Source organism: Cornus florida, unplaced genomic scaffold (genome assembly GCF_030987335.1).
Source record: "Cornus florida cultivar Cherokee Brave unplaced genomic scaffold, ASM3098733v1 CherokeeBrave_3.0.0_Hap2_Chr10, whole genome shotgun sequence".
Lineage (NCBI taxonomy): Eukaryota > Viridiplantae > Streptophyta > Magnoliopsida > Cornales > Cornaceae > Cornus > Cornus florida.
Window position 1 is genome coordinate 71,275,933 of NW_026775580.1, and position 22,790 is coordinate 71,298,722.

The 22,790-nt window shown below is 34.2% G+C and overlaps 1 protein-coding gene across 1 annotated transcript; it reads left to right on the forward strand.

The window, feature by feature from the left end:
• Nucleotides 1-9,009: 9,009 nt before the first annotated feature.
• On the forward strand, nucleotides 9,010-22,710 carry LOC132278535 (4-hydroxy-tetrahydrodipicolinate reductase 2, chloroplastic-like). The gene is made up of 9 exons (XM_059780343.1): nucleotides 9,010-9,165; nucleotides 10,330-10,536; nucleotides 11,868-12,105; nucleotides 13,252-13,385; nucleotides 13,478-13,552; nucleotides 14,824-14,925; nucleotides 21,591-21,700; nucleotides 21,793-21,880; nucleotides 22,266-22,710. The coding sequence occupies exons 2-9, from the start codon at nucleotides 10,333-10,335 to the stop codon at nucleotides 22,332-22,334; spliced, it is 1,020 nt and encodes a 339-aa protein (XP_059636326.1). The 5' UTR covers nucleotides 9,010-9,165; nucleotides 10,330-10,332; the 3' UTR covers nucleotides 22,335-22,710.
• The last annotated feature ends 80 nt before the right edge of the window (nucleotides 22,711-22,790 follow it).

The following is a 22,790-nucleotide window of genomic DNA, read 5'->3' on the forward strand; positions in this document are numbered from 1 at the left end:
CGTGTTCATGTTGGTCAGTTTGCTCCAGCTTGTGGGTTGGGTGTCTCTCTCATTTGCTCATCATAGACAGACTTGTTTAAGATACAATTATTGTACTAAAGATGAAGAAAACAAATGTGTTTGCTAGACAAACTACAAACATAAAAGCAATTCACTAATGTCCTTGATGATCATGTTTTATCCTATGTCTTAAGCAATTGTATAAGTATTATATTTATATATATATACACACACACACACACACACATACACACACATTAGACAATCTTCCTTCACCCAATGTAACAAAACCTAGGGGAAAAAAAACTATATTTATAATATTTCTAATCTCATAGCAGCTTTTCCTTCTTCCATATAAACTTACATGATTTTCTCTTTTAGTGACGTAGAGAACAATTATCGTACAATTTAATAAAAATAAAGTGGTAAGAGATAACCCTGAAACAGAAAATAAAACTATTTAAAAATGCAAGTTGTTGTAATAAAAAAAAAAAGAAAGATAAAAGAAAAAAGATAAGGGTAGATTAATATAGGTGGATGAGCAATTAATTATGTTGATAAATTAAAATAGAGCGAACAGTAAAAAAGAAGGATGATGAAATCAACCGTCATGCCATTTCTATATTTAGATTTTGATGGCTTGTTATAAAGAGGTAAAAGAAAGGATTAATATTGTATTAAGGAGATGACGAGATCATGGCCAGCAATTAATGGAAGGGATTCACAATTGGTTGACAAAATGGTGTCTTATTTTAGGTATATATATTGTTTTGTTACAAAGGGTATAGTAATATTCATTGTTTAAATAATTAATTGCAAATTATTGGAGATAACCAGACCTTCTCAAGTAAACTGATGTCAACTTTTTCAACATGATAACTCAAACAACATACAGACTTTGAGACGTGTATTCACTTTCCTTAAAGTGTTATTTGGCCCACTCAAATTGAGTTTGCTAACGGGTTCAGTAGCAAAACACTCACAGGATACAACAAAGTCTGAATTACTGTAGTTAGCAATACTAAAAGAATTCCTTAAACACTCGTTGAAATTGTTATGACTAAATACAACACAAGAAAGAGAACAGAAAAAGTATATTCAGAATGTGCTGCACCATCACTATTTATAAACTTCCAAAAGTTGCAAACCAAAAGTCACATATCTTCTGAATAGTTATAACCTATTCAAAAGGTGCAAATCAAAAGTCACATATCATCTTAATAGTTGCAACCTATTTAGAAGGTGCAAACCAAAAGTCACGTATCATTTGAATAGTTGCAACCTAAAATCAAAAGTCACGTGTGTGTGTGTGTGTGTGTAGAGGCGGAGGCAGCATGTGCCTGGGGGGTAGCTGTCCCCCTGCCCATGCTGCCCCACTAGAATATATATTTATTTTTATACATAAATTTGTAAAAACTGACACAATGCCCCCCTGCCCCCTAAAATTAATAAAATGGCTCCTCTACTACTGAATTCACTAAATTTTATTTTATTTTATGCGTATAATTTCTAAATATTTATAAAACACCCTTATAAAATTTATAAATTCTCCACATAAAATTATCTATTTCTAAAAATGTCTTAAATTCTTTATTCCTTTTCCTTCTTATTCTTCAAATTTCTTTTTGTCATCTTCAAAACTTTTACATTCTCTTTCTACAATTAAAACCTATCATTTCCTTCAAAATTCTCACATATTTTTTTCTTTTTATTTCATTTTCTTATTAAAAAATTCATTTTTCTTCTTAAAAATTTCTTTTTCTTACACTAATGCATAATTTATGTGCAAAAACCTTCTTTTTCTTTTTTCTTTTCTTATTTATTTTTTATTTACTTATTCTAATGTACTATTGTTACACTATTATATTTTCGGCCTGCTTGAAAATAAATTATTTTATCAATGTTAACATGCCCCCCCTGACCAAATTGCTGGCTCCACCCCTGTATATATATATATTACAATATATTTAACAATCCCCCACTATATTATAATATATTAAGTATCCAGTCGATGTGATATTATCACGCATACAAGAAGGTACCTTTCGATTTAAACCTTCAATTAGTTTAAGTATTTAATGAAGAATAATGGTGGCCTTAGCTTAAACCAAGTCTCCTTTTTATTAAAATCGAAAATACTACACACATGATTCTATCCAGTTTCTATAAGATGTTCTTATTTTCTTTAACACTATTATGGCCATGTGTTCATCCTGGTTTCATAAATATTTACAAGAGTAAACCCTAATAACCCTTGCTAAAAGCGACACCACTTTTTTTGTTGATATAGGAGAAGTTCCAATATGTGTCTCTACTACTATAGACATTTCAAAATTTTGAACTTCTTTAAAAGTATATAACTCATCCTCAAAACGTAGCAGTCTGCACTGAACATCTTGGAAGGGGCAGTTTATATATATATTTCCAGTGCTTATACAACCACATATCAATAACTTGTTATTACCCATTAAACTTTAGACTAGTGGTATTCTAGTACAAAGTCGGGTTACCATTACTGGTGATTTTTAAGAAAGGGTTTCAGCCCTATTCCACTTGACGTAATTTTTACCAAATCTCTCGAGAATCCCTTAGTAAGAGGATCTGCTAAGTTATTACTTGACTTAATATATATTATGTTAATAACTCCATTAGTTATTAATTGTCTACCACACTCATGTCTTAAACTGATATGTCTAGACTTTCCATTATATATTTTATTATATGCTCTATACATAGTTACCTCACTATCGCAGTGCAAAGAAATAGATGGCATCGATTGTGACCACAACTCTATATCTAATAACAAATTTCTCAACCATTCTGCTTCCTTGGCGGCTACCGCTAATGCAATAAACTCAGATTCCATTGTTGAATGTGTTATGGACGTTTATTTCTTAGATGCCTAAGAAATGACTCCTCCACCAATTGTAAATATCCATCCAGACGTGAACTTATTATCACTCGCACTAATAATCCAACTAGCATCTGAGTATCCTTTTAGTATTGCTGGAAAATCATAATAAATTAGTCCTTGGTCCACTATTCCCTTAACATATCCAAGGATTCTAATTATTGCTTTCCAATGAACTGTACTAGGATTACTTGTGTATTTAGAAAGTTTGCACACATCAAATGCTATATCTAGCCTTGTAGAATGCATATCTTACATCATACTACCTATAACACTAGCATACTCAAACTATGCAATTGCTCTGCGAGAATTTTCAAGCATTTTAATACTTGAATCATAAGGGGTACTAGCTAGCTTCTGTAATTCCCAAATAATTATATTTAAGAAGCATCTTTTCAATATAATGAGATTGACACAATGCATACCCCTTTTCATGTTTCTTTACTTTAATTCCTAAGATAGTATCTACTTCATTAAGATCTTTCATTTTAAGGCATGAAGTTAGATACTTCTTAGTTTTAGAAACACCTCTCATATTTGTTCTAAAAATTAGCAAGTCATCAACATAAAGACAAATAATAGCACCATAATCATTTGTGAATTCAGAATAAATGCATTTATCGGCATTATTGTACTTAAAATAAAATGATAGTATCACATAATCAAATTTCTCATGCCATTGCTTTGGTGCTTGGTTTAAACCATATAATGACTTTACTAATTTGCAAACTTTCCTTTCATTTTTAGGTAGGACAAAACCTCTCGTTGTTCCATATATACTTCTTCCTCAAGATCACCATTTAAAAATAAAATGAAGTTTTTACATCCATTTGATGCACATGTAAATGATAAATAGAAGCCAAAATCATAAGAACTCTAATAGATGAAATTCTAACCACGGGTGCATAAGTATTGAAATAATCAATAACTTTCTTCTGTTTAAAACCCTTGACTACTAATCTGGCTTTAAAGGTTTAAATAGACCCATCTATGTTATACTTTCTCCTAAATACCCATTTACAACTCACCAGTTTTGATCCCAGTGGTAATTCACCAAAATCCAAGTTTGGTTTGACAACAATGAATTCATTTCATCATTTATAGCCTCTTTTCAAGAAGCTGCATCTCTTGAACCCATTGCTTCAGAAAATGTTTTAATATCATTTTCTATATTCAATAAAATGGATATTTTATTAAGAATTTTATTTCTATCTCCTTCTACAAGAAATATTATAACTTGAGATGAAATAAAATTAGGATCTAAAGCTTTTTCTTTTCTAATTCTTTGAATTTTCCTAGGTACAGTCATTTCATCATTTATTTTTCTTTTATCTCTAAGAGATATATTGGATTCCAAATCATTAGATTTTCTTTAAATTGGTTCAGACAAAAAAAAAAAAAAAATGACAAAATTTATTTTCTATAAATTCAACATCTCTAGATTCAATAATGACATTAGAATTTAAGTCTAATAGTGTATAGGATTTAGAATTTTCAGTATAATCCACAAAAACACTTTTTATTCCTCTTGGACCTAATTTAGTTATCTTTGGATCAAGAATTCTATAAAAGGCTAAACACTCCCACAATTTAAGATATTCGAAGTTTGATTTTCTTCATTTCCAAATCTTAGAAGGTGAAATATGTGTTTTCCTAGATGGAATTCTATTATGCACATAACAAGCAGTAAGTAAAGCTTCATCCCATAGATTTATAGGTGACTTAGCATTCAATAACATAGAATTAACCATATCAACAAGTGTCCTATTTTTTTTTTTCCAACCAAACCATTCTATTGTGGAGTGTAAGGTGCACTTTTCTGATTTATTATTCCATATTCTTCACAATAAGTAGAAAAATCATTAGAAAAATATTCATTAGCCCTATCATTACGAAGATTTTTTATTTTCTTTTCCTTTTGATTTTCAATCTCAGCCTTCTAACATTTAAACATGTCAAAAGCTTGATCTTTACTAGCTATTAGATATACATAAGTAAATCTAGAACGATCGTCAATAAAAGTTATAAAATATTTTTTTCATCCTCTAGTTAATTTTTCATCTAATTCACAAATGTCAGAATAAATTATTTCTAATAGTTGTGAATTTCGATTGGCTTTAGAAAAAGGTTTCTTAGTCATTTTTTATTCAATGCAAATTTCACATTTATCATTACAATCATCACGACAAGAAATAAAACTATGGTTTGACATATACTTTAAAGATTTAAAATTTAAATGTGCTAAACATGCATACCAAATAGAAGAAGAACAAATAATATAAGTAGAATGACTTATTTTATTAATACTTAGTTTAATCATTCCATCACAAGCATAACCATTCCCAACAAAAATTCAGCTCTCAGACAGAATTAACTTATTAGCCTTTAACACAGCTTTAATGCCACTCTTACATAATAAATTTGCAGATACAAGATTCTTTCTAAAATCTGAAACATGAAGAACATTCTGCAATGTCAACTTCTTTCCTAAAGTAAATTGAATTTCAACATTCTCTTTTCCCAAAACTTTGGCAGAGTTGTGATTTCCCATCAGAACTTCTTGATCATCTACAGATTCATAAGTTTTGTAATGTGATTTATCATTACAAACATGGATAGTAACCCCAGAATCAAGCCACCAATCTGAAGACTTAGTTACTGTTGTCATGTTCAACTCAGTTATCATGCCAATTTGCATTACAGACACCATAACAACAAAATCTGAAATCTTCTCTTCCATTATAGTAGCATTGTTTGAATTGTTGGCATTCTCTTTCTTTTCGTACTTTTTGTACCTGCAATCACAAATAAAATGTCATTTCTTTCCACAATGGAAACATGGTCCAGAAGGATTTTTATTCTTATAAGGATGATTCCTTTTGAAAGTCCCTTTATTTTTCAACTTGAGGCTTTTCTGATATTTATTTGATTTGCCTCCATCCACATAATTCACTTTGGAAGAATCTTTAACATAATATTTCTTATCACGAATCCGAGTTTCTTCTTCAATTCGTAAATACTTCTGTATTTCTTCCAAAGTAAATTCTTCTGCCTTATGCAGAAGTTTCTTTCTATAATCATTCCAGCTAGGAGGCAACTTTGAAATGATAGCCCCCACTTGGAAGGATTCTAGAAGTACAATTTTCACTTCACGAAGCTTGTGACTAGAACTTGTAATTCATGAACTTGATCTAAAACTGACAGATTATCAACCATTGAGAATTCAAAGTACTTAAATATTAAAAATTTATCCGTACCTAGTTTCTCAGTTTCGTACTTGAATTCTAGTGCATTCCAAATTTCCCAAGGAGACTTCATAAGAGTATAAAGATCGTAAAGTCAGTCTGAAAGTGTGTTCAGAATGTGACCTCTGCAGACCAATTCATCTTTCTCTCGTTTCTTCCTATCTTCGATCATTTTCTCTATATCTTTATCTGTTGGCTCTGGGAATGGTTGGAGATTTGGATTCAGATCATATGAGATTTTAAGAACAATGAATAGGAACATTAATTTATCCTTCCAACGAGTAAAGTTAGATCCATCAAATCGATCTAACTTCACAAAATCTTGATTCATAACCTTGAACATAGTATTGTCTGATATAGTCTCCATCCAAATAACACTTTAAGATTGTTAAAATAATTGATCCAGAAATTATTGGAGATAACCAAACCTTCTTAAGCAAACTGATATCAACTTTTCCAATGTGAAAACCCAAACAAAATACAGACTTTGAGGCGTGTATTCACTTTCCTTTAAGTGTTATTTGCCCCCACTCAAATTGAGTTTGCTAACGGGTTCTGTAGCAAAACACTCCTAGGATACAATAAAGTCTGAGTTCCTGCAGTTAGCAATACTGAAGAAATTCTCTAAACATTCGTTGAAACTGTTATGACTAGATATAAAACAAGAAAGAGACCAAAAAAAGTATATTCAGAATGTGCTGCACCATCGCTAGTTATAAACTTCCAAAAGTTACAAACCAAAAGTCACATATCTTCTGAATAGTTATAACCTATTCAAAAGGTGCAATTCAAAAGTCACATATCATCTTAATAGTTGCAATTTATTCAGAAGGTGCAAACCAAAAGTCACGTATCATCTGAATAGTTGCAACCTAAAATCAAAAGACACGTGTGTGTGTGTGTGTATATATATATATATATATATATATATATATATATATTACAATATATTTAACAGTTCATTTGTTGTAAAATTTTTGAAAATAAAAATATGAAAGCATGTTTGGTAAAAGAATGTTGCAACTTCGAAAAATATAATGATTAATTTAAAAAGGGACATTTCATTTTTCTCCGATTCCACTTCACTTACATTTTTTTTTTTTCTTTTAAAGGAAATGACAAAAAGGTAATTCAATTCATCAATGCATCATTGCTTATTTTATAATGTCATAACTACCCTTTATGTAACTTTAATTTTTTTTTTTACCTTCTTTACTTCTTTTACTATTTTTCTTTTTTCTGTGTTATACCTTTTTTTTTTTTTTTTCGATATCCTCTTAAAGAAGAAAAATGATTTCATATTGATAATTTTATTTTTGGCAGTAAAAAGAGATAATTTATTCAATAGTGAATATTTTTTATTATTATTTTTTATAATAAAAAGAAATAATTTATTCAACAAAGTTAAACTTTTTTTCGCTCCTGTCAAAAGATGTAACTTTTTTGTTGGTAATTTTTTATGAGTCCGGTAAAAAATAATAATTTATTCAATAGAAATAACCTTTTTTTGTGTTTGTCTTATCAAAATAGATAATTTATTCAATAGAGATAACTTTTTTTTTTTTTTTTAATCTTTTTTTTTTTTTTTGGGGTCCGATCAAACGAGGCAATTTATTCAAATTAAATTTTTTTTTTCTTGCTAAAAGACACCTAAAATATTAAAGATTAGAGATAAAAAGGAAATCTGAAAGGACAGTTGTGTCATTTAAAAAGTAACAATGTTTTACTTGTAAAATTAAGGTTAGAATTGCCATTTTATATAAACTTATAGTACAAACGTAAAAAAAAAAAAAAAAAAAAAATGGAGTGCAAATATAGCCCCCTTTTAAAAAATATCATTTAAGAGTTGAAAATCGTTTGCTGTTTTATTGGTTTCGTTTGCATGCGTGTAATGCACCTTCCTTGCAACTCTTAAATGATACTTTGTAATAAATTTCAGGGCCGACCCTGACCCAAGGCGACCAAGGCCTCAAAATTTATAGGCCCATGGATGATGGGCCACCAAAAAAAAAAATATTTAAGGGCAAATCATTTCAGCCTCCCGAATCGCCTCCATCTATGCTCTCGTTCTCAACTTTGAACTCACCCTCTCTCTGTCTCTGCAACTGCAAACTACAAAATCTACAAGAATCAGAAGTTCAAAACCCATATACTTCAGCTAATCTATCTGTCTGCAATAATCAAAAGTTGAAAACCTATTACCTATATAAAAACCCATATCGGCATATCATTTCAGATTGTTCAAAAAATCAAAACCCATATCTTTTAGTTTCCATCGCCTGCTGTTCCAGTTCGGGTTTGCCGTTCGCAAGCTTCAGCCGCTATTTCTCAACTCTCAAGCTTCTCTCTCTCTCTCCAATTGCTAACTTGTATGTATGGGTTTTGTCTTTATTTTTTTTCTTTCTAAATCAATTAATCAAGGTCTGTAATTCTTGTTTTGCCTATGGATTTTGTTTTAATTGTTTTTACAATTATATCTAATAATATTTGTAATATTATATTTTATTTTAAGATAATAAAATTTGTATAATTTATGACAGCATTTAATTTAAATTTTTTATAACAATTCACTTGTCTTTCATTCTTCCCTCCTTTCTATCGCTCATTTTTGGGTGGTTGAAAATTTATAAAGGAGGAAGGATGGGTCATCCTTTTTATTCTCCTTTCTTTCCTTATATTATCTCTACCGAACTAAGAAAGATCCTTCATTCATTTCTAGGTTTTTTATGAAAATTAACACAACACAAAGGAAAAAAATAATAATAATAATAGAAAAGAAAAAGAAAAAGAAACCTTAGAGGCCCAATGAGTAGCACAAAAACTTATGATTCATAAAGGCCCAATGAGTTGTTTAATCAAATCCATCAGCCCATGTGTATGTCCCAGCTGATTTAACTCGTTTCTATAATTCTTTTTCGTGCCACCAGCCACTGCATCTTCTCTCCCACCCGTCGGCATCTCTTTCCAGCAGCCACCACTGGGAAATCTCATTACAACAGCAACAGCAGTGTTAGTACTCTCTCGTCCCTCTCTCTCTCTCTCTCTCTCTCTCTCTCTCCCGCACACACACACACACAGAACAATGCACTCTTTCTCGATCACCATTTTTCTGATTTCTTTCGTACAGTTAGTGTTGATGGAAACATAAGGTCTGCTATTACAAATTTACTTTTTTTTTTTTTCTTTTCACCCGTTTGTTTCAACGTAAGAAATGTTTCCCGGATTTTTTTCCCTCTCTTATTCCGGTGTTTGGTTGCACCACAGAACAGAAAAACATTAATTTATATTGTCTACCAATTGTTTGATAAAATGTCTCACCGAGTAACCTGTATGAACTTGACCTTTCATGTCTATATTGGAAAAATTGGAGCCCTGGCTAGGAGATTTTTGAGCTAGAATTGAAGGTTATACATTGAATTGCTCCAATTCTATGAGCCAGCGATTAGCATTGCTTATTGAGCTCGAGTTGAAGCTTTGTTAGGACTTAATTTCCAAATTTTGCCAAAATAATGAAGAAACCAGCACCCACTGCGCTGTCTAACGAAAAAAACATCAATATATATTGTCTACCAATTGTTTGATAAAATGTCTCACCGAGTAACCTTTATGAACTTGACCCTTTCATGTATATATTGGAAAAATTGGAGCCCTGGCTAGGAGATTTTTGAGCTAGAATTGAAGGTTATAAATATATGATATATTGAATTGCTCCAATTCTATGAGCCAGCGATTACCATTGCTTATTGGGCTCGAGTTGAAGCTTTGTAAGGACTTAATTTCCATATTTTGCTAAAATAATGAAGAAACCAACACCCACTGCACTATCTCTTAGGCTTGTGTTGCTACATTCAGGTGGCTCTGCGCACCAACCAAGGTGCGAGCCACCCAACAAGCAATCTTTGCAGCGAGTGGCTGGATCAGTAGGTGATTCAGTTCCTATTGATTTGCTTTAGGCGATTCAGTTCCAATTCTCATGGAACCATTAGGATTGGATTGGTTCCAGTGTACCTTTTAAGCTTTAACTCAATCCGATCCAATCCAAACTGTGTGCTCAACGAAGTTGTTACATTCACTATTTTTCTATTTTATGCTTTGGAGTGCTTAACCAAGTCATCAATCCTGGATATGTTGCTCACTTGCTCTGTGTATTGAATTTAATTATCCTTGTTGCAGATTATGGCATCTGTTCTTCGAGTGCCGGTGAATGATATCTTTCAACAACAAAGGAACCTTGTGGCCCTACCAGGAGGTGGAACATGGACTAGGACTACGTTTAGGAAGCAAAGATTATCAAATCGAATAGTTTCCATGTCAAACACAGCTAAGCAATTTCTTGAGAAGGCTTCGTTTGCATCACAAAACCTCGGGCTTCCAATCATGGTACTCTCGTGTTAATATACCCAATGTTACTCATCATCCATAGCTGACAGGGAAGCATTTATTAGCTCTGTCTATATGATATATGTATACGTATTATTTTCTCCCAATCAACTTATTTATGGTTAACATGAACTGTGACAATGTGTTTTGATGAGTAGTATGGAAATGAAAGGAAAGGATATCACTATTTATGAGAGAGAAGAAAAGAAACAAAAGGATAAAAACGGAAGGATAATGGGAGTAGAAAGTGCAAAATAGGAATTTTCACTTGTTATAAGAAATAGACTGAGATTGGAAGAGCCTTTTCCTTGTGATCCCCAGATCAACTTCTAGTTTCCTGTAGATCTACCGATAGAATCAATTGTTCCGCTTCCATTGATGGTTTATATGTTTCCATTACTTTCTCTATTTTCCATTTTATGTTCATTATCTCATACAAATACCTCTAGGTATCGCAACACTCACTGGTTATTCCATTTGCAGTTCTTTTTTGAACGGTTGATTAATTAGGTATGGGTATTCCCAACTACAAGTTTCCATTACATTTGGTGCATTGGTGGAGAAGAGTAATGAGATAGTAATGCTCATTGTCTAAATGATTATTTATTTTCAGACTGAACTTTTATGTCTCTAGGTATTCCTTCTATGGTTCTCCACACAAATTCCTCTTTTATGTAATTCATCTAAATATGGTTTATGCACAAGAGGATTGCATGATTCAGTCTTTTGCTGACAGAAAAAGTCACTTTGACTGCACGAAGAATTTTGGAATATTTGAGATTCAAAAGAAAATGCCGGGGTTAAAAAATTCTATTTATGGTCTCAATATACATACACACACATATATATTTATATAATTGGATTCACAACTTCAGAGTGATGCTATAGGCTCTAATATGTCATATTATGGTTCATCTCGGACCTGTTAGATCAATTGAATTGTAGTAGGTTGAGGCGTTCCATAGGCTGAACTGTGACAAGCCTAGGCTTTTTTGGAGCCTAGGAGTGAATATGACGCTGTCCATGCTATATGGGTGGTTCACCATTGTGTTCATAAATTCATGCTAGCAATGGGTCTAGACTCGTGCCTTTTTACAACATTGGTGCTGGTCTTTGTACCATGCATTTCTTAGTGCTTAGTTATGAAACATGGACAACGATAATAGAAGACGAACACTATATGATACTGACACTTCGATGTGACCTTATACTCCCTATAAGGAAGATAAAAAGTTTTAGCATGAATTATTTTTGTAATCTTACCCTATTATCTCAAGAAGGCTAGTTGTTGATTTGTCTCATACTTCTGTGTTTATAATATTCTGTTGCAGGTAAATGGTTGTGGTGGTAAAATGGGAAAGGCGGTTATTGAAGCAGCGGTTTCTGAAGGGCTTCATCTTCTTCCTGTATCATTTGGTAGTGCAGAGGAGTCCGGGAAAACTGTGCAAGTCAGTGGGAAAGAGATTCAGTTTCATGGTCCTTCTGACAGAGAAAACATTTTAGCATCTCTCTTTGATGAGTATCCAAATTTGGTTGTGGTGGACTACACTGTACCTTCTGCAGTGAATGGTAAGTATTCATGGACACAATCGTATTAACTACTACAACTGTGTTGGACACAAATGTATTAAATATAGTAAGCTCCATTAGATGAAACTAAAAAATGTTATTTTAGGAGTTGCTAAATGAAATGATACAATGGGTAACAAGTTATGAAAGTATATCGATAGAGTTGACTGCAATGGACATGTAAGGGCTAATTGAACAGGAATACAATATACTTATAAGCAAGAAATGATTTATATGGAAAATTATGTGCAAAGGAGGGTGGAAGAGCTACTTACAAGTTGACAAAAGAGAGAAATAGGTTGAGTGGAGACATGAATAAAGTTACATGCATTAAGGACATTGATCAAATAGTGTTATTCAAAGAGCGATATATTAGATAAATTGAAAAATTATTTTAATAACTATCAAATGAGTAGTATCCAAATAAGAAACTGAGTGTAATGAACCTAATATAGCAATGTTAAATAAAATCAATAACATAGAAGTGGAGGACACACTAAAAAATCGGAAATATAAAGTGATAGTATCTGCTAAAATACCGATAAAGTATAAAGTAAGGGTTTAATAAGTTTTTAGAATTTGTTTTTGTTTTTTTTTTGTTGTTTTTTTTTTTTTTTTTTTTTTTTTTTTTTTTTTTTTGTGTGTGTGTGAACCTTGCCACTTGAATACTTAATAAAGTTCATCACTTATCGATGAAAAAAAAGTTTGTCAACTTATTAAAATATGTTATCATTGAAATTCTTTTTTCTTTTAGCAAACACTCTACCGTTTAACTCCTAGGAACACCGTGTTGGTGCAAACGTAGTTCAAAATATAAGGTGGAGATAAATTAACCTTGTGCAAGTAAAAGAAGAGGAAATTCGAAAGTACCTCACCAAGATCCCTGTAATTTTTGTTTATGACATATATCATAATAATGGTGCAGTCTATGACCCACACACACTATGGGTTGTGCATAAAATTGAATTTATAACCTTATTCCTCCTGACTCTGGTGCTTGTTTTATGTCTGCCTTAACTTAGGGATTTGTTTTTTAAGGTTATAATGGCCAAAGGGGTCAAATTTCCCATAGTTCTCTTTCATTGGGGCTGTTTTTGATTGTTTTGAATTTTTTTTTTTTTTTTTTTACTATCATGGAATTTACAGATAATGCAGAGTTATATTGCAAAGTTGGAGTGCCTTTTGTAATGGGAACCACTGGTGGAGACAGGGAGCGTTTGTATAAGACTGTAGAAGTATCAAAAGTTTATGCTGTGATCTCCCCTCAAATGGGAAAGCAGGTTCAAGATTCAACACCCTTGTATTGGTTGTGATGTAGTTTGACACCCTGATCTTGTATTCCTTATGTAACTTTGGTGGTTGTTTTGATTAGGTTGTAGCATTTCTTGCTGCCATGGAAATTATGGCTGAGCAATTTCCTGGAGCCTTTTCTGGGTATTCCCTACAGGTAGTTCTTGTTTTCTTCCTTTCTTTTGGTTGTATTGCTGTGGTATCCTTGGTAATATAATAATTAATGAACGTTACTTATCAAAAATATATATATATATATATAATAATTAATGAACGTTATAAATAAAATTAGGAAATGGTTTAAAAGTTGAACTGTAATTATGGATAAGAAGTGAAGCTAAAATAAAGAAAAAAAAGAAGTTAGTGGATCTTGATCAATCAAAATAATGTGAGGTGGCAATAAAATAGACACCTGACAGACCAGGTGTCCTGTTTCCAGCGCCTATAAACGGGGGACATGGGGCTTGAGAAAAAGGAGAAAGAAAAGGGAGAGAAAAGAATGAAAAAAAGAGGAAAAGAGAGAGCAAAGGAGAGGAGGAAAAGAGAGAGCAAAGGAGAGGGGAAAAAGGAAGAAAAGAGAGGAAGATATAAGAGATGGAAAGGAAAGAATGGAGGGAGAAATGGAAGATAAAGGGAGGTAAAGAGGTGGGAAATCTTAATCCTATCCTTGATGACCAGATCATTGAAGTAGATTTAGGTTGAATAATTTATGTGGATGGGGTTTATTTTACTTTTAATATTGCAGCTTCTTGTTTCATTAGCAGTTCCTTAATTGAACTACAGTTATTTGCATGTAAGAACTTAGACCTAACCATTCAATAGATCACATGATATGTGTGCATGTGTGTAATAATATATGCATGAGCTAATTTGTGGCAACTTCCCGTAGCATTTGTTTCAGTTGTGAGTATATTTAGGATTGAAAGAAAGGACATAATGATGATTTATGTATTTATCATGCAAGAACTTAGGCCTAACCATTCAATAGACCACATGATATGTGTGCATGTGTGTAATAATATATGCATGAGCTAATTTGTGGCAACTTCCCCTAGCGTTTGTTTCAGTTGCGAGTATATTTAGGATTGAAAGAAAAGACATAATGATGATTTATGTATTTATCACGCGCGGTTTAATAAATAATACACCCACAAAGAATTGAATTCATCCTTCTTTTATTGACAGCAACAATGATTCCTCTTCATTGATGGGTAACGATAAATCCTCTTACATTGATGCTTTCATCTCTGTCTCTCTCTCTCTCTCTCTCTCTCTCCCCTTAAATAAATGTGTTGCCAACTTGTATCTAATTCACTTCCCTCAAAACTGGTGATTTCTTAACTTGTTATCATTCGAGGGTGGACTTGTACCATTATGTTGATATTGCATAGTAATGCTAACATCTGGTATGTTTGTTTGAACTTTCAGGTGATGGAGTCTCATCAATCAAACAAATTGGACACTTCTGGAACTGCCAAGGCTGTCATCTCATGCTTTGAGAAGCTGGGGGTCTCTTTTAAAATGGATGAGGTGCGTTAAGGACATCCAAGTTTATTACAGTGTTTTTTTTTTATCTCTAGTTCTAAAGAAGATACTAGAGCAGTATGCAAGTATCCAGTTACATTCTTTAGATTTTTTTGGATAGGGAGGGACTAACCGTTTAATTTATTATTAGTGGTTCTTCTGAAACTATACTTCTCTCATAGCTTGTCCTTCTACTATTGAAAATTTGTGAGGTGCCCACATCCGAGGGAGGTATCTTGCAATCATTTTTTTATAAATAAAGGCGGTGATATGCTTTATCTTTAGTCCAAGTGGTCAACTTGCCAAAACTTGTATGGTACAAGGGTTTTTGCAATTAACCCTTAATATATAGATCACATAAATCAGTTTTGTTATATTAATCAAAATTCTCTCTATTCTGCCTATTCAATATACACACATACAAAACAGAAAGGAAAAAAAAAAAATTTGTTTTTCAGTTTCTATCATTATACGAGTAGTTACTTTTATTGAAATTTATTCTAATGCACCTATGAGCACCCTGAAGGAAAAATTTCTGCCTTACACTTGTGTGTGTCACATCCCGGGATTACCAAAAACCCAATGCTTAGCCAGGCATCTAATGCAAAATAAAGTATTAACTTAATAATCTCATTAAAAATCCCAAATGATTTGTATCCAAGATCAAAATATTCAAAATTGAGACATTGACACTGCGTGGGCACAAAATAATAATAATTGTATATTTTAAAATTTACGAAGACTAATACAAATTTTCAGTAACCCAAGAATAAAAAATTCACAAATCACATTAACTAATTAGCTATGACACTGACATCTCATTTAAAAAGAGAGAAAAAAGAGAGAGAATTGACTGGATTAGATATTTTAAATATTGCTTTATAAAATTTGCAATAATCAAAAACCAAAATTAAACAAAAGATTGCACTTGTACAAGAGAAAAGAAAAGAAAAAAAGATAGAATTATTCTAAGAGAATTAATTAAAAAAAAAAGTAGGAATAATAAGGGATTTGTTGAGATAAAAATAGGGATTTGATAATAAAAGAGAGAGTGTAGAGGAAGAAAGGGGATTGACGGGAAGAAGTCAAGAAGATGACAACAGTGAAGATAAAGATGTAGAGGATTTGTCCCAACGGAGCGGGGATGCAACAAATGGTTATATATTTCAATATATAAGACATTATTTTTCATCAACCAAAGAATCAAAAATCCAGAATTCATAATAACTCATTATCTACACCACTGATTGTCTCATTTTAAATAGAAGGAAACAAAAGAGAGAGCATGGGCTAGATTAGATATTTGAAATATCCCTTTATAAAACTTTCAGCTGTCTAATGAGTCAGCTATGGCTTTGCTCAAAGAACTTTGCCTTTATGTAGCCTTGAAAGGTTTTAATTGCATGCCGTCTGTTGGGTTGAGGAGAATAAATTGGTCAGTTTCTTGAGCAGTGGAATGGGAGACTACAATACAGATTCTGACTCGTTTACAGAGTCATTTGATTTTGGCAGAGATTGTGATGGGGAGGCGGCTACAGATCTAGTTTCCATCCAACAAGTCTGCTCCAACAAGTTTGTCCCTTGGCTGGAGAATGATTTTTCTGAAGTGATGGAGGAACCATTGACTATTGAGAGACCTGGTTGTTCAAAAACAGATGTTGACTTGGGTAAGGACTGGATGGTTGAAAATATAAGAGCTGCTAGTGAGTTATTGGGTGTTTCTTCAGAGGGGAACAGTGACCTGACACTATCCATTCTTCAAGATATAGTGGAAGAGAGGTAGCTGTGACTGAAGAGGTAGTGAACACGAGGCCTATTTCGTCCTAGAAAGGGGCACAAGAGATCAAGAATCTTATCTCTGAAGTTAATTATGAAGGGAAGAAATGGGTGGTGAGGGAGAGGGGAAGGACTAGGAGTTGGAGTTTGACGATGGGTGGAGGGGAGATCATCTTATCTGGTTTTTAATAAAGTTACGAATTATTATTTGGAATGTTCGTGGTCTCAACGACCCGAATAAAAGGAGGGTGGTAAAGGTAGCTTTAAGGAAGTGGGGGGCCCAAGTTGTTTGTTTGCAAGAAACAAAGTTGGCATCCATTATTGATGGGGTGGTTAGGAGTTTGTGGGGAGGAAGGTTTGTGGAATGGGAGGTCTTGAATGCTACAGGTACTTCGGGTGGTATCTTAGTCATGTGGGATTGTAGATGGTTGTCTCGGTTGGATGTATGGGTGGGGAGATTCTCAGTGTCTTGCAAGTTCGAATTAGAAGAGGACAATTTAAGATGGGTTTTCACTAGGGTCTATGGATCAATTGTCGATATTGATTGGCCTTTTTTCTGGGAGGAGCTAAACCATGCTCAAGAAATGTGGTATCTTCCTTGGTGTTTGGGTGGAGATTTCAATTATGTTAGATTCCCATTAGAGAGGTCCACAGGAGGAAGGAGGTCTTCTGAAATGGATCAGTTTTCTGATTTCATTGATGAGCATCTTCTCATTAATCTACCAATGGAAGGCATAACCTATACATGGTCAAATGGAAGGGACCCAGTCACTTTTTCAAGGCTGGATCGTTTCTTGATTTCTGGGGAGTGGGAAGAGAAATTCCTAAATGTCTTTAAAGCAATTTTAGCACGTGTCACATCTGATCACGTTCCTCTGGTTTTAGATTGTGGAGGTTTGTGTTCTCAAAAGTCTCCATTTCGATTTGAGAATATGTGGCTAGGAGCGGAGGACTTCCAAGGGAAAGTTCAGCTTTGGTGGGAGGGAGTCGTTGTTACAGGCTCGTCTAGCTTCATGTTAACTATGAAGTTGAAGGCTCTTAAATTCGATCTTAAGAAGTGGAATAAAGATGTTTTTGGGAATCTTGAATGGAGGAAGCATAGAGTCCTTGCTGATTTTTATGAGATTGATCGCCTAGAAGAGGCGGGTGGGGATGTGGAGTTTTTGCGTTCTAGAAGAGCTTCTTGTCAGGCAGCTTTGGCTGAGATTGCTAGTATGGAGGAGATATCATGGCGACAAAAATTCCGGGCTCTTTGGCTAAAAGAGGGAGATCGTAATACAATTTTTTTTCACAAACTCGATAATGCTAATAGAAGAAGTAATCATATAGGACGTATTCGGGTGGAAGGTGTAGAGATGTGGAGGGAGGAAGATGTGCGAAATGGGATTGCTTCTTTTTATCAGAAGCTTTATACCGAGCAGCTAGCTTGGAGACCTAAACTGGATGGTCCTCAGTTTGAGGCTATTTCTAAGATCGATAGGGAGGGGCTTGAGATTCCCTTTATTGAAGAAGAAGTTCTAAAGGCTTTATCAAGTTGTAACGGGGACAAAGCTCCGGGGCCAGATGGGTTCACTATGCGGTTTCTTATGGAAAGTTGGGCAGTTGTGAAAAACGATGTGATAGGCACTTTTCAGGAGTTTTATTCTACTGGTGCCTTTGAAAAGTCGCTAAATGCAACTTTCATTGCTCTTATCCCTAAGAAGGGAGGTGCTTCTGACATTAAAGACCTCCGTCCCATTAGCTTAGTTAGTGGGTTGTATATAGAAGCTTATGGCTAAGGTTCTTGCTATTAGGATGAGGGGAGTGATGGATGGGATTATATCGGACTCCCAGAATGCTTTTGTTGGACGGCAAATTCTTGATTCAATCCTTATTGCAGGTGAATGTGTAGACTCTGAATTGAGAAGTGGTGTTTGCGAAGTTTTATGCAAACTTGACATTGAGAAAGCGTATAATCATGTGAATTGGAATTTCCTGCTTTATTTGCTTCAGAGAATGGGATTTGGAAGTAAATGGAGGAAATGGATAGAGACATGCCTTTCGTCTGTTAAGTTCTCTGTTCTTGTTAACGGGTCTCCTACTAGTTTCTTTGGGTGTTCTCAGGGTTTAAGACAAGGAGATCCCCTGTCATCTTTCCTTTTTCTTATTGTTATGGAGGGATTAAGCCGACTTATGAGAAAGGCAGAAGATCTTGACCTAATTAAGGGCTTTATGGTAGGAAGAGATTATGACCATCAGATGGAGGTCTCTTATTTACTTTTTGCGGATAATACCCTGGTTTCCTATGATGCTGATGTGTCTCAGCTTAGATATTTGAGGTTTATCTTGGCCTGTTTTCAAGCTGTCTCCGGTCTGAAGGTTAATGTGGCTAAAAGTATGTTTGTTTCGGTTGGAGATGTTCAGGATATTTCATCTTTAGTGGCAGTCCTTGGGTGTAGGGTGAGTTCTTTTCTAATTCCGTATTTGGGTTTGCCTTTAGGGGTTTCCTTTAGAACGGTGGGGAGTTGGGACCCTGTGATTGATAGGTATGCGAAGAGATTGGCAGGATGGAAAAAGCAATACTTGTCTAAGGGGGGGAAAGTTACGCTCATAAAGAGCACTTTATCGAGCCTTCTCACATATTTTTTTATCTATGTTCCAAATTCCATGCTCTATTGCTGCTAGGATTGAAAAAATTAAAATGGATTTCCTTTGGGGCGAAAGAGGAGAAGAATTTAAGTGTCACCTTGTCAATTGGGAACAAGTCTGCAAGCCAATGAAGTTTGGTGGTCTTGGTATCAGAAAACTGGTCCCCTTTAACCAAGCTCTTTTGGGAAAATGGATGTGGAGGTATGGGAGGGAAAGACATCGCCCATGGCGAAAGCTTGTTTCATGTCGATATGGAGAAGAGAGTGGTGGTTGGTCTATTTGTCTGGTCTCTCTCGTGGGAGGAGTAGGGGCGTGGAAATTCATTCGGAAGGGATGGGATGCTTTTTCCACTCATATCAGATTTAAAGTTCGTGATGGCAGGTGTGTACGCTTTTGGGAGGATCTTTGGTGTGGAGACCGGCCTTTATCTTGTTTATTCCCCAGATTATACAGTATTGCAGTTGATAGACATGCCTACGTAGCAGACTATTATCGGTTTGATAGTAGTGGGATTACGTGGGACGTGCAATTTCGGTGCTCTTTTCAGGATTGGGGGGTGGACGAGGTATGTGTTTTTCTGGATCTGTTGTATCAATAGGAGACAGTTGGCAGAGGTTGTGATGATATGACATGGATTCCCTCTTCCCATGGTTGCTTCGAAGTTCGATCTTTATTCTTATGTCTATCTGATTTTGATATTGTTGATTTTCCGTGGAAGACTATCTGGCGCTCTATGGCTCCAACTAGAGTGGCATTCTTTGTTTGGACCGCTGTATAGGGTAAGATCCTGACGATTGATAATCTAAGGAAAATGGATAATTGTCTTGTTAACTGGTGTTGCCTTTGCAAACAAGATGGTGAGTCAGTTGCTCATATTCTAATGGATTGTCCTGTAGCGAGGGATTTTTGGAATCTTATTTTTTGTCTGTTTGGTATGCGTTGGGTTATGCCTCGTTATCTTAAGGATTTGATTCGTATTTGGAGAGGATGTCCCGTGCGTAGTGCTGTTCGCGATTATTGGAGAGTTGTACCACATTGTGTCTGATGGTGCATTTGGAATGAGAGGAATAGTAGAATGTTCGAAGGGAAAGAATCGTCCACGACGATTCTAAAACTCCATATCATACGCTCTCTTTTCAGTTATGTGAAGAGGAAGTCCTATTCCTCTTCCAAAGATTTAATTATTTTTTTGGCTTCTTTGGGGCCTTAAACCCCGGTTCCACTTTTGTATAAGGGATGCGTTCCCCTATTGAACGCCTTTTTAATTCAATTATTACTTAACAAAAAAAAAATCTTGTAATAATCAAAAAACCCAAAATTAAACAAAAGATTGCAGCTGTACAGGAGAAAAGAAGCAGAAGAGGGAATTATGTTGTGTGCGCGCGCGCGTGTGTGAGAGAGATAGAGAGAAATAGTTAAAAATAAATAAAATAAAATAAAATAAAAGGGAGAATTAGGGTTTTGTTGATAATAAAGGAGAGAATCTATTGAGGAAGAAAGGGGATTGTGATGGGAAGAAGATGACAAGAAGACAAGAAAAAGGGTATTTGTTTAAGAAGAAGAAGGCTGCTTGCCAGTAGTCAAGCTTTTGATGGTCGATTGTAGTAATTTGAAGCTTGGTTGCAAGAGAGAGAGAGAGACACACACACACACACACACACTTTTATTATTTGTTTTTGATCCAATGTATTCCAAAACAAGTAATAAGCATAAAAAATTAGGGCATTAAAATTGCTTGATAAATTTGATCTCTATATTATTGAAACTTTTGGAAGAATTTCACATACATTGTACTTTAATGAAAAACACTTTTAATCTGACATGTGCGTCCACAATGGGTCAGCTGTGTGTTCGTGGCAAGTCCAATGTACATGAAGTATTTGGTGCATGTCCATGGCATGTCCATTTATTTTAGAAAGACAGAAAAGTTGCACCTGTGCTTCCTAGCTATTATGGGTTTCTTTCTTTTACGCTGCAACCTGAAAATGCATAGGAGTAACCTCAAAAACAAAATATGAATATTCTATCCTTCATAAACATGATATCTCTTGCATTTAACTTGAAAAATCCATGACACTGAAATTTTCATCGACGCATTGCCTCTTGGATCAAACTTTGTTACTTTGTTGTCATTTTGCATCTATTGCTTAGCTATCCGAGGAACCATTCACCAGCACATGTTCTCTCTCTATATATGTGTGTCTGTGTCTGTGTCTTTGTGTGGATTTTCGACTTGTCCTCAAACCTGATTTAAAATTTTCAATCAGATACAAAAAATCCGTGATCCCAAGCAACAGATTGAGATGGTGGGTGTCCCAGAGGAGTACCTGTCTGGTCATGCATTTCATATGTATCATCTGACGTCACCTGATCAAACGTAATTTTATTCTTTCTTATATATATATATATAAATTTGATCTCTCATCTCAACTTTTAAGCATAAAATTTTTTATTTTGTATTTTCTGCAGAGTTTCGTTTGAGTTTCAGCATAATGTTTGTGGTAGATCAATCTATGCGCAGGGTACTATCGATGCTACAATTTTCCTCGCACAACAGGTGCTCATGCTTGTCTCCTCTCCTTGCATACTACATAATTTTTTTTTATTCACTTAACATTTTAACAATTCATAATGATATGAGCCCTGTTGTGAATCACGAGATAGCTGTGTCGTATTGATTTTAATAGTCATATGCTTTTACCTTTTCTATTCCTATTTGTAATAGCCCAATGTTCAAAATAATATCTTATTCTTTGATTTAGCATTTTAGTTATAATTAAGGTAATATGAAAAGCAAAATTAGTGGGATTAAGGGGTGACCAGATTTTGGCTGAGACGGGATGGTGTACGTGTATGTAAATTGTGCACACACATTGTTCTGTCTTAATTCCCAGTGTATTTTCTTATTGCATTCATTCATTGATAATGTTTTGTTAATACAGGTTAAAACAAAGGCAGAAAAGCGTATCTACGATATGATGGATGTCTTGCGGGAGGGTAACATGCGATGATAATCAAGTTTTGGCTGCAGAGATTTTGTTTTGTTACTTATGTGGTGGCTACAGACTGGGGCATTTAGCATAAGGTGGGAAAGATGATCAAGCTTGATTACAGAGTTTTGTTATTTTAGTAGTTCATGTGTTGGTCAAAGTGATTTATTTAGGCGTTAACTTGGGAGGGTACACGCAATTGGAATTAGATTTGAATGTAGACTTTTGCGCTTGTATTATTAGTGGAATAAATATAGGGATATTAATTGAGAAGTAGAAGAGAGAGTTGCGAGGGCTAATTTTGAATAAAAATTCAGTATTTTATCATTGTTGTCTTTGTTGCTGTTGGTATTAGTCTTGAGAAATCTAAATAATAGTCTAGTCTATGAAAACATAATTGTTGTCTTTGTAGTTAATTTTGTGTTTTCAAAAAATGGTTGGACTCTTCTTCTTCTTCTTCTTTTTATTTATGTATTT

Coding starts and splice junctions, on each gene's coding strand:
- LOC132278535 (XM_059780343.1), top strand. CDS start 10,333: ATGGCATCTGTTCTTCGAGTGCCGGTGAATGATATCTTTCAACAACAA. Junction 12,106..13,251: donor TGTACCTTCTGCAGTGAATG/GTAAGTATTCAT, acceptor TGGAATTTACAG/ATAATGCAGAGTTATATTGC. Junction 13,553..14,823: donor TTTCTGGGTATTCCCTACAG/GTAGTTCTTGTT, acceptor TTGAACTTTCAG/GTGATGGAGTCTCATCAATC.